The 13,230-nt window shown below is 43.5% G+C and overlaps 1 protein-coding gene across 4 annotated transcripts in view; it reads right to left on the reverse strand.

The window, feature by feature from the left end:
• The window catches only part of LOC306854201 (serine/threonine-protein kinase DCLK1-like), a gene marked incomplete at both ends in the record, with an annotated part of 41,420 nt that extends 39,819 nt beyond the window's left edge, over nucleotides 1-1,601 (reverse strand). For all 4 annotated transcript variants that reach the window (XM_079392028.1, XM_079392027.1, XM_079392026.1 and 1 more), the window contains one exon: nucleotides 1,244-1,601. In XM_079392028.1, the coding sequence (XP_079248154.1) occupies nucleotides 1,244-1,601 (358 nt within the window). The remainder of the gene's footprint in view (nucleotides 1-1,243) is intronic.
• Between the last annotated feature and the right edge of the window lie 11,629 nt (nucleotides 1,602-13,230).

A 13,230-nucleotide genomic window follows, 5' to 3' on the forward strand; every position in this document is an offset into this window, starting at 1 on the left:
ATTTGGAGAAATTTAGCATCACCTGCTCACCAGTGGATCCTTTGCAGTGAATGGGTGCCATCAGAATGAGAGTTCAAACAGCTAATAAAAACATCACAATAATTCATTCATGACCTGTAGTCCTCAACATAACTACAGTCCATTAGGTAACATCTTGTAGAGACAAGCTGTGTGTTTGTAATAAAAGCAAAAAAACAAAATCACCATTAAGACATTTTTTTCAACTTCAAACCATTACTTACAGATAAAATATGAGTCCTCTATACACAATATTGCTTTCCTCAATGAAAAAGTTACCTTATCAGGACAGAATTGTGCATAGATCAGGCTTTCTATAGTTCTCAACAGTGGATTTTAATGTGAGAGGACAACAGGGAAGGGACTTTCACTGAAGAAAGCAATATTATGGAATATGGACTTGGCCAGAAGTGATGGTTTAAAGTCAAAACTTCATAATGATAGATTTGTTTCTTACAACCACACAGCTTTTCACTTCATAAGATGTTAATTGATGGACTGGAGTTGTGTGAATTACTTGTGGATAATTGTGATGTTTTTATCAGCTGTTTGGACTCTCATTCTGACGGCACCCATTCACTGCAGAGAATCCATTGGTGAGCAAGTGATGTGACGCTAAATTTAGAAGAAAATACAAACTCATCTACATTTTGGATGGCCTAAGGGTGAGTAAATTTTTAGCAAATGGTAATTCCTTTAATGTGTTTCGATTAAAATAATTTCAGTAAAATAAAGGTTAATTTCAAAATAACTAATTTCATTTTTACACATATCACATTTGAGGTCTCTGGGACAGTACACAGACTGTCATTCAAGGAATAAGCTAAATCTTTATGGCTTTAAATATCATCAGAATTATAATGCACTAGGCTACTGGAAAGTCTAATTTTAAGATTTTAATAGCTGGTGATTTAAGATGTTCAATAGCGTGTTCAATCTTGTATACCATCTAATACCAACATTAAACTAGCTACAAGCAGGTCGTCAGATTTTAAAGTGGTCTTGGGACAGTTAATGACTGGTTTGGACCACTTTAGACTAGCTACCAGGTCCCAAAACCTGCATTTTCCAGCATGGTGTCCTCATGTGGAGAACAGGTAGGCTACAGCCAACATAGACACCTGTGATCTAGGCTAATGCAAAAGTTGACCATGTATGTCAAGTTGAACAAGAAACAAAAGATACTGGTGGCCCTAAACCTCCATTTATAGACACCCAGGCTCACCTTCCACCAGCTGATCCATGCTAGTAATCCTCGACCCGTCAATGGCATAAATGCACCGGACGCCCTGAGGCAGATTTACATTATCTGACAGGGAGCGGGTGAGGTCTGCGAGCAGAGCATCGAAAGACCGGAATCTGTCGTTGGAAATAGCGTACACAATCCCCTTGAAGTACCGGTCTCCATTGCGGTAGAACCGGACCCTCTTGGCTTTCTTCTCGGAGGTCAGAGCCTGTAGGGTCCGGGTTCGGTACAGGCTGCAGTGGGCGCTGTGCGTGGGGCTCGGCAGGCCGTTCGCACGTGAACCCCCACGGCTGTATCTTTGTGCTTTGTCCCGTTCGTCGAAATGCTCCAGCTCCATGTCAACACCCGGGGCTGTAGTATCTCTGAGGAAAATGTGGATAGATGAGTTATGTCAAAATAATAATTGCATTTATTTTAACTATCACCCCGACGGTTTTTTCCCCTTATACAAAATGCCTTTGTGCATATACTTGTTAATAAATATTGCACATGTAATTAAATAGGCAGCTGGAAATGTACGTTTCCGTGCGCTTATCCAACTAACACAAAATAATAATATAGGCTGTAATTTAAAAAGACATTATAGAAAATGTTATAGCCTATTTATGCTTTAAATAATAAACATTAATGTGTTATTGTTATATACCTATAACACATTTTAATATATAATATTGAAGTTATTTAAACACGCCCAAAGGGAAAGCACAATGAAGAAGTCGTCATCAATTAAAAAGCGATATTAAAGCACTAATAAATAAAGGCTAAATGTGCGGACATGGTGTATCTTGCTTCAAAAAAGCATATTCATCTTACCTGTGCGCGTGTATCCGATGAGCACAGTCGATATGAAAGCACACATCTAATGGCTTGTCATCTCTTCCAGAGGATGCTAGTGATGGGTTTAAGAGCAGGAGGAGAGAATCATGTGCTCTGCTGTGCTGGATGGGCTGCAGCCGGTGTCTGTCTGCCCCTTTCGCTCTTTACGTTAGACCATCCCTCGTTTCAATGCAGACAGGCAGCCTTTGTCGTATTCCTGAGGAGAAACCCCCCTCAATGAATGAATACGAGAGAGGACTGCGTCTCAAAAGCTAGGGAGCTGCCTACCTAGACACCTAGACTGTCTCAAATGCAGGTCCTCGCTGATGGGGAGGAGACTGTCCAGCGCCGCTTGCAGTCCAGCAGAGACATCAACGGCACAAATCTATTCAAACTGACCATATATGTAAATAAATGAGCTATGATAGCATATGAACTGAATTTTGATGTGATTCCTCATATAATCCAGTGTCACACCCACTATTGTCTGCGCTTAAATCAAGGAAGAGCATTTATTGATTCAAGAGTTTTATTTGTCACATACACAATTATACAGGGTATAACCAGCAGTGAAATGTAGGTCAGGTCCGCTCCAAGGACAGTGCAATTATATAGAATACAAATATTAAGAAGGAGAAGTACAAAACATAAAATAAAATAAAAGAATAAAATAAAATAGGATAAAAAATATAATATAAATGTGCAGGTCAGTATGTTGTTGACTTAAATAGTAATAAGAGGAATGTGCAAAAATAATGTGCAAAACGTTGTACAGGGTATTTGAATAGCAGCAATATGAGGTAGAGAAAAATTATGAATAGCTTATTGATATGGTGATATTTACCATTGATATGGTGATATTACATGGAGTCAAGTGATGTTATGACACAGAGTTAGAGTTTAGGAGCCTGATGGCCTGGGGGAAGAAGCTCCTCCTAAGTCTCTCAGTTTTTGCCATCAGGCTACGGAAGCGTTTACCAGATGGAAGCAAAGTGAATAGTCGGTTACCAGGGTGATTAGAGTCCTTGATGATTTTAACAGCTCTGCTTTTTCAGCGTTTGAGGTAGATGTCCTGCAGAGAGGGGAGAGCAGACCCTGAGATGCGCTCAGCTAAGCGCACAACTCTCTGTAGTGCTTTGCAGTCCTGATTGGAGCTGTTTCCATACCACACTGAGATGCACTGAGTCAATACACTTTCTATGGTCCCTGAATAGAAAGTTTTCAGGATTGCTGGTGAGACCCTGAATTTCCTCAGCTGTCGCAGATGGTAGTCTTTGCCTGGCTTTCTTAACCTGTGATTGGATGTGTGTAGTCCAAGTCAGGTTCTCGGAGATGTTTACGCCGAGGTACTTGAAGCTACTCACCCTCTCCACAGGGGTCCCACTGATCCTGAGAGGAGAGTAGGGCTGCTGCTGTCTCTTCCTAAAGTCCATGATCAGCTCTTTAGTTTTGCTCACATTCAGAGAGAGACAGTTGTCCTGGCACCATGATGTGAGTCTCTCTACCTCATCCAAGTATGCGGTCTCATCGTTGTTGGAGATGAGGCCCAGAACCACAGTATCATCAGCGAATTTGACAATAGATGTGGAGCTGTGAGAGGACACGCAGTCGTGCGTGTAGAGAGAGTAGAGCAGGGGACTCAGGACACAGCCCTGTGGGGCTCCTATGTTCAGAGTGATGGAGTTTGAGGTGAACTGGCCAACTTTCACCATTTGAGGTCTGCCGGTGAGGAAGTCTTGAATCCAGTCACAGAGTGAGGAGTTTAGGCCGAGGTCTGTGAGTTTAGATGCCAGCTTGATGGGGACTATAGTGTTGAAAGCTGAGCTATAGTCAATTATAGCCTTACATAATTACATAATTCCCATTGTTGCTGTCCAAGTGTGTGAGGGAAGAGTGGAGAACGTGAGAAATGGCATCGTCCGTGGATCTATTTGGGCGATAGGCAAACTGAAGAGGGTCCAAAGTATCAGGGATGGAGGAGCAGATGTGGCTCTTTACAAGTCTCTCAAAAACCTTCATGACTATAGATGTGAGGGCAACTGGGCGATAGTCATTCAGGCAAGAGGGTTTATTGTTCTTCAGCACAGGGATAATAATGGATTTTTTGAATGAAGTGGGAACCACGGAGGTAGCAAGGGACTCATTAAAGATAGACGTGAACAAACCAGCGAGCTGATCGGCGCAGGACCTCAGAACACGGCCGGTTATCCCATCAGGTCCGGCTGCTTTCCTGACGTTCACTTTCTTTAGCGCCCTCCGAACCTCATCCTCCGACAAGGTGATTACAGGATCATCGCTGCTCTGCCTGTTGCTTCCTGACGCGCTGGTCGGCAGAAACGCACCGTCGCCGTTGCCATCGAAGCGGCCGTAGAAGATGTTTAACTCGTCGGCCAGCAACGGATCTGCTCTCACCTCCGCGGAGGATTTGTTTCCGAAGTCACAGATGGTCCTCAGTCCCTGCCACATCCGTCGAGAGTCGTTGAGCTGGAAATGAGACTCAATTCTCTCTCTGTATCTGTGTTTGGCGGCTCTTACTGCGCGTCGGAGAGCATAGCACGATGCTTTGTACTCGCTCGTATTCCCAGACAGAAGAGCCTCATTGTAAGCGGCAGTGCGTGTGTTAACCGTGGCACGGATTGTTCTGTCCACCCACGGTTTCTGATTGGAGAATGTCCTTATCGTTATTGTTTCTGTAGCTTGCTCGGTTAGCGTGTTTACAAAACTTAATGCTACATCCGTGAACTCGCTGACGTCAGAAGAACTCGCCCGGAACATGTCCCAGTCGACGTCATCAAGCGCCGCCTGCAGCATAGTCTCTGAGTGGGAGGACCAGCGCGTCACTACTCTCTGCACCGGAGGTTCCTGAACGAGCCTTTGTTTGTATTCCGGTGTTAGAAAAATGGTGGCATGGTCCGATTTGCCAAAAGCCGGTAGTGAGCGGGCTTTGTAGGCATCCTTGAACTGAGTGTAGCAGTGATCCAGTGTGTTCGGTCCTCTAGTAGGACAGGATACATGTTGATGGAAGTTCGGCATGACCTGTCTGAGGTTGGCTTTGTTAAAGTCCCCCGCGATGATGAAGGCAGCGTCAGGATGTTTGTTGATGTAGCCGCTGAGCACATCGTGAAGTTTAGACAAAGCCAAGCCGGTGTCCGCCTGTGGTGGAATGTACACAGCAGTAACAATGATCGATGAGAACTCCCGGGGCAGATAAAATGGGCGGCAAATAATGGAAAGATGTTCCAGATGAGGCGAGCAGGAACGCGACAGAATGGAGATATTCCTGGGGTCACACAATTTCTTGTTAATCATGAAGCATACTCCTCCACCCCTGGATTTACCGGCCTCTGCTGTTCTGTCCGTCCGAAAAACAGAGAAGTTATCACTCGGCATTACAGCAGTGACCGGGACCGAGGACGAAAGCCACGTTTCTGACAAACAAAGGATGTTACAGTCCCTAATGTCCCGTTGGAAACTAATCCTGGCTCTAAGATCGTCCATCTTATTCTCCAAGGATTGGACATTAGCGAGGAGAATGCTTGGAAGCGGAGGACTGTGAGCCCTTTTCCTGAGTCTGACTCGAATTCCAGCGCGCTTCCCGCGGTGTTTCTTGATCCGTCGCCTCGGGGGGTTATTGTTCGTCTCCGCGTTCCGAAGAATCTCCAGAGGCCACGCAGGATTCGTGGATAAGGTGTCCTGAAGCAGGTTGGTGTAGCGGTTTCCAATGTCCAAAAGTGTTTCTATGTTGTAGGTGATCAGTGCCGACGTGAAATGTGTAAAAAGAGAAAGTAAAAGTAGGTAAAAAAGTACGTTTAAGCAAAATCTCAGTGGAGCGACCCGAACGGCGTCCGAACACAGCGGCGCCATCTTGGTTCTTATTGCACCAGTGAGAACCGTCTTTGAGACACATCACACTAGATCCAATTAGGCCTATTTTTCATAGTTCAACAGGATGATCAAGAGACTTGTGGTCGTGGTTGGCAAATGTTGTTTGCTTATTTTTATTTTATTTTTCATTAGCAACTTATGAGTTTCACACTCACTTAGGAAACCCTTACCAAAATGCCAAAAGATGCAGGGTTTTGTAGGATTTTATAATACAAAACACATTTCTGTAAATAAGTGAAGAGTTTATTTGCAAAAACAAAATTCAAAAAAACTGTTATTCAAAAAAAAAAATTTTTATTATGTTATCATGTTTTTATTGTGTTAGTTAGCTGGGGTTTTTTGTAGCTATTTTTTTACCTAGTCAAAATAACCCAACTGTAATTTGATTGAGATTAATAGAGACAATGAAATAACATGATTCCCTTCAGGAACTCGAGCTGCGGCGTCCAAAGACGCTTAGGGAACGCCTTCAGCGTGACCGCGCTCTGAATCATCTGTACAATCAGTCCAATGGAAGGGCGAGGCGTCACGGGCGGGTGACGTCATGACCAGGAAGCTATAAAGGCAGGTGCGGCAGAACCGACTTCAGCTTTCTGTCATTCAGCAAGCGCTCTGTGTGTCTGTCAGTCCGATATTTGTTTTGTGAGTCTTATTTGGTGTTGTTTGTCAAAATAAAGCACTATGTCCAAGGCCACAAGGAAATCGAAGTATAAGGGCGGCGATCTCGGATCACGCTTCAAGCTGTGTGTTACTCCCTGCTCTCACTACAATCACGAGCGGGGATACACACAGTTTGCGCGTGGTCTTCCTGGGCGCGAAGCATGCCGAGTCGGCTCTCGAGGGAGACTGCTCACAATGTGAGCGGCTTATACGCACGCTTCGCTCCCGGAGGGCTCTCTTCGAGAAGGGAGCCTTTGCGAGTGTTCCTCACGGTGCTGGCCCCGCGGCTGCCGAGGCAGATCGGCGGCTGCACTCGTGGGGCTCGCACATGGATCATCAGATCCAGCGCCCGCTCTCTGTGTTCGGAAGCCCCGCCCCGCGGTTTCTTCCCCCAGAGAGAGGGCTCGACGCTCGGTCTTCCTCCGAGGAGGTGGACGTGAAAGACGTTGATGAGCTTTGTAAAGCTGCAGTGTTTGCACAAGCATATTATGAATGACGGCATCATTATATTCGCGCTGTCAGCTCTAAGATATGGCGTTCCGATCGGCTCTTTAATATGACTTTGCTACATGCACTCGTCTCAATGAACGTGACGTCTGCGTCTGCCGAACGTCTCGTCTGCGTCTACCGAACGTCTCGTCTGCGTCTGCCACATCACTCGTTCGTGTGCCGAACGTGACGTCTGCGTCTGCCGAACGTGACGTCTGCGTCTGCCATAGTCTGCTGCAAGGGCGGTTTCCAGCACATTCCACTCACTCATTCTTTATTATTTTTTCCCACTGATCTTCAGTTGTATTTAATTAAGTGATTTTACCTGTATAGCTTTTATTCCAAATAGTAATGAATTTACACAAATGTTCATGTTAAAATATTTGTTTGCCATTGTTTCTTGTCAACATATGCACAGATAGCCTACTTATCAAGAAATCATGTAGCCTAGGCTACTATTCACCACTAGGAGTCTCTTGACCAACACAAAAGAGTAGTTGTAAACATTTGGGCTGATTTAACTAACATTTAACTAAATGTTTAATAAAGGGGCAAAACGTCATAAACAAAAGTCAAATAATAGTTTACAAACTATTTTAAAAAAAGTTTACAGTCGTTTTTTTTTTCACCACAGGTGACATATATATAAAAAATAGTAGCCTATTTTTCAATTCTATTCTTCTATTTAAAGGATCTACAGAAAACGCGATCGAGTTGTCTGTTTTCTAGTCTACCAAAGTGCTGTAGCCTAGGCCTTTTAAAACTATATAAAAAAACACAATAACAACCCCAACAATAAGCTATAAAAATGCAATAGCCTATATCAAGTTTGTTTCTTCATATTTCTATCTTTGTGGGGGCATTTGGCCCTCAAAATGTGGGTTAAACAACACACACACAATATCCTATATATAAATCACAGACGCAGACATCACGTTATAAGACAGACGCAAGTGTCACGTTCATTGAGACGAGTGCATGTTGCAAAGTCATATTAAAGAACCGATCGCAACCGCTGGCACACTGCACTGAGCCATGTTGAGTAGAGTGTTAAATACGTGTTAGAGAAAAAAGTAATTAATAACTTCACTGCCACACGTGAATGACGCGTGACGTCTGACTCGACACTTCACTGCCACGCGTGATTTACGTGACGTCTGCGTCACGTCTGCGTCTAAAAATGAATGGAATAAATAGCAGAAAGAAAAAAAAATAAGACGTTGAGTGAGACGTTCATTGAGACGAGTGCATGTACCAAAGTCATATTAAAGAGCCGATCGGAACGCCATAGCCGCGCACTTTGAGCGCTGCTCCAACACGTGACCGTGACGTCTAACGTCTCGTATCTTACGTCTGACGCCTGATTACTATGGGATTTTGGCCAGACGACTGACGAGCGTATATACGTTAGTTCACCTCTCAGTTTGCTTCGCGATCGCAAAAAGTGCACAAATCACACCCCATACTATCTCCACCTGCATTCCCCAGATCTAGCACTCTCGCTTGGGGCTGGAAGCCCGCGGTGCGGTTCTTCCCCCTTTTAGTGAGAGCTCACTGTTGCAGCGCACGTTGCCGAGGCGACCGCGTGCATTACGTCATTCTCAGTCTTATCTGAATCCTTTTCATATCAGACCGTAGGGCTGGGTATCGTTCAAAAATGTTCGATATCGATACCGATACCTTGAGTTCGGTACCGGTTCCTGAACGATACTTTTTTCGATACCAATTTTATGAAAACAGTTTTAACAAGATTACATTATCTAAAAAAACTTTGGTTTTATTTTTTTCAGCTTGTTGACATGTATACAGACTCAAAGACTCATCTCCTGAGCCACTGCACAAAGGAACAAAATATAGCCAACACAATAAATCAGTACAAATAATTGTAATAAAGCTCAAGTAGTTTTCAGTTTACACTAGTGCGTGCTCGTTTTAAAACGCATAGCTCAGACAGAATCATCATTTCTACTCATTTATTCTAGGTTGTTAAAGACTTCAAGACATTTAAAATCTTTTTCCACTTTCATAAGTGGATGTTTTATTTTCTTTAACAATATGTTTTATTGTTATTAAATTCTATGTTGTAGTATGTCTAATTATTTGAATGCATAAAAACTATTTTAATCAAATTTATTCTTAAAACAGCCTTATGAAATGTTTTGTTTTTCCTCAGAAATTCTGTGTTCTGTATCTGGTTTTCAAATGCATAAAACATTCATTTAATTTTTCTTTTAAATGATTGAAAATAAAACTTTATTTATTTTGGCAAACAAAATTTTACTATTAAAATTAAAACATGGAAGAAATGTTGTGTGATCATTAATTAAAAAATAAGAGTTTTAATAATTTTAATAGTAGACTAGTAGTAGCAGTATGTACACTCTGCTGAACAATATTAATTTATTTATGCCGGAGTGTCTTCCAAGTTAAACCGAACTTTTATTTTGACGGGTTTCCGGGAATATCTTTACAGTTCTGTGTGTATATGATATGACGCAAGTTTTACTCAAATCAAATGGTAAAATGCTCATGAAGTGACTCTCAGAACAGTTCTAGAGCTGTTGTTCATGTGTTTATGTTCTCATTTAGTGAGACGGCAGACGCTGAAATGTTACGCAAGCTTCAGTCTGTCAAGTAAGTGAAACTGCGCGATATAGAGAGCAGACTGCTCAGTACGCTTTCGAATCGCTCTCGCAGATGTCAAACACTGATCAATCAGCACCACGTCACTTCTAGTCAAACACACCTAGTGTGCTGCAGGCTTATTGGCTTACTGACGTTAATGAGATTAACCCCTTAGGTATCGAAATTTGGTACCGAACGACAAGACGTTTTTCGATACTCGGTGGTATCGAGGCAATTCGGTCGGTGCCTAAAAAGTATCGAACTCGATACCCAGCCCTATTAGACCGTGTTTACTCGTCTGGTTGTCTTTCTGCATTTAATTTCTGAGGAATTAAATGATGTATTTCATCTAACTAGGAGAAGTTAGATGTGTATATATGTATACACATTGTGGCGGGAGGAGCCAACGACAGACACAGTGGGCGTGGCGTCAAGCCTCGGAGAGGTTTTTATTAAACAATATATCAAAATAAAGTGTCCAGAGGGGGAAAAGTGTCCAAAATAAACAGGGATCTGGTGCCCTCGTCGTGCTGCGGGGCTGTGCAGGAGGGCAGTGTTCAGGAGGGAAGGGTCCAGGGAAGGGGCGGAGTCCGGTGGCCGCACGCGCTCCCCTCTCGGGGCCGGGAGCGAGTGGCGGCGGCGTCTCTTGCGCGGCTTCGTCCATCTTCGGAAATCCCGGCGCTTCTGGGGGATTCGGCGGCCCGGCATCCTGGCCCGTCAGCCGCCTAACGGGTGCGGCAGTCCTCCTCGATGCTCCCTTCCTGGACCCACGAGGACACCAGCGTGCATGCACGGGAGAGAGACCGGTCTCCCGAGGAGAGGCGCGTTCGGCATTTAACGGCGGCGGTGATGAGGCTCTATTCACGTCAGGTGCGCCTCATCACACGCCGCCAGCCCTGGCTGTTTCAGCGCCCCTCCTCTCACACACCCACTCCTGTCGGGAGCCTGGTGAAGGGCGGCGAATATGGGACGGGGTGGTGATGATGGACAGGGGGGAGGCAGCCGACTCGTCACAACATATATATATATATATATATATATATATATATATATATATATATATATATATATATATATATATATATATATATATGAGCCTCTTGGGACTTTTCTTGAGTGAGAGCACGATGCTTTACCTTTCTTCCTCTGAGGAGGTTGAGGTGATCAGCAAGGGCTGCTGGGCGGAGCAGCCCCAACCGTGGTCCAGCTCCTCATTTAGGGAGCATCACCTCTTGTACTCCCGATAATATTGGAGTCAGAGTCGCGCTTCTAGCAGAAGGCGTATCTGCGGACCGTCGTCTCAATAGGAGACTTCAGCTGAGGCAGTCCTGATGCTATGGTCCAGTTCTACAGGATGGAGGGTTGCGTCCCATTTTAGATCTGCATCAGTTGAACCGCTCAGTCAGCAGACTGAAGTTCAAGATGCTCAAAACTTTAAAAGGTAAGTATCTCAGATCAAGTCCGAGGACTGGTTTGTCACGTTAGATCTAAAAGACGCATACTTCCACGTCTCCATCTTTCCCACTCTCAGGAAGTCCCTGCGGTTTGCTTTTGGGGGCAAAGCTTACCAATATCGGGTTCTTCCCGTTGGCCTTGCACTCTCACCCCGCACTTTTACATCAACGATTGGTTGATTCTAGCTCAATTGGAGCAACTGGCAATTCGACATCGAGGTGTCGTTCTCGTGCACTTGAAAGAGCTGGGGTCGAGACTGAACGCCAAGAAAAGTGTGCTTTCTCCAGTACAGAGAACCACTTATCTAGGCGTAGTGTAGGATCAGACCACGATGCAGGCATGCATTCCCCTGCTCGGATTGTGTCGATCCTCACGTCAGTCAAGAGAGTGAAAGAAGGCCAGTCACTCACTGTCAAGCAGTTTCAGAGACTGCTGGGTCTGAGGGCAGCTGCGTCCAATGTGATACTTTTTGGCCTGCTGTACATGAGACCAAAATCTCCTGGTAGACGGCTGCATTGACTTTGGACTTGATAAAACACAATGGACCAACACCAGCAGACGTCACGGCACTCCAAATCATCACTGACTTCGGAAACTTCACACTGCACTTCAACAGGCTTGAGTTCTGTGCCTCTCCGGTCTTCCTCTAGACCTTGATTTCCAAATGAAATGCAAAATTTACTTTTCTCTGAAAATAGGACTTTGGACCACTGAGCAACAGTCCAGTTCTTTTTCTCCACAGCCCAGGTAAGATGCTTCTGACATTGTTTCTGTTTCAGAAGTGGCTTGGTAGCCCTTTTCCTGAAGACGTCTGAGTGTGGTGACTCTTGATGCACTGACTCCAGCTTCAGTCCACTCCTTGTGAAGCTCTCCCAAGTGTTTGAATCAGCTTGGCTTGACAGTATTCTCAAGCTTGCGGTCATCCCTGTTGCTTGTGCACCTTTTCCTACCCAATTTCTTCCTTCCAGTCAACTTTGCATTTAATATGCTTTGATACAGCACTCTGTGAACAGCCACCCCTTTCATTAATGACCTTCTGTGACTTACCCTCTTTGTGGAGGGCATCAATGATTGTCTTCTGGGCCATTGCCAAGTCAGCAGTCTTCCCCATTATTGTGGTTTCAAAGAACAAGAGATACCCGGAGTTTATACTGTTTGGATGGTCATTTAATGAAACTCAAATATAAATATTCTAATTTTGATATTCTGGATTTTTGACTTTCAAAAAAAAAAAAAAAAGACTTGAAATATTTTACTTTACATGTAATGAATCTAAAATATATGAAAGTTTCACTTTTTGAAATAAGTTACAAGAAAAAGATGGAAATGTTCACGATATTCAATTTTTTTTTAGATGTACCTGTAGATTATATTATACATCTTAAATATTTACTGTTAGTAAATAGTAAAACTTACTATTAGTATATTTCTAACAGTTCATTTTTGCATACTTTTCTTTAAATAAGTTTTAAAATTCACCTCAAACTAGGACTGCTTGATTCCAGTATTCCTCCTTTAATTCCTATAATTGTTAAAATAAAATAAAGATTTGAGATGTTTAAATCACCACTTTTAAAATAGCCTATCAATCTGCAAACGTTAAGTCAATACCTACACATCACTTTTATTGCAGATGTACAGTGCCTGGCGAAACTATTCATACCCCTTTATTTTTTCACGTTTTGTGAGAACTTTGCAAGTTTATAAAAAATTAAAAACGGAAATAAGTACATTGCATAAGTATTCATACCCTTAACTCAGTATTTCTCCAGAAATATTTGATTGGGTTCAAACCCAAGATGTGGCTTGGCCATTCAAGGACATTCATAGAGTTGTCTATAAGCCACTTTTGCTGTGTGCTCAGGGTCATTGTCCTGTTGGAAAGGAAACCTTCTGCCCAGTCTGAGGTTCTGAATGCTCTGGATTGGGTTTTCATTAAGGCTATCTCAATATTTTTTGTGCATTGAGCTTTTCTTCTATTCTGACGAGTCCCTCAGTCCCTGCCACTGAAAAACAGCCCCACAGCATGAGGCTGC

Source organism: Barbus barbus, assembly GCF_936440315.1.
Source record: "Barbus barbus genome assembly, chromosome: 34".
NCBI classification, from domain to species: Eukaryota; Metazoa; Chordata; class Actinopteri; order Cypriniformes; family Cyprinidae; genus Barbus; species Barbus barbus.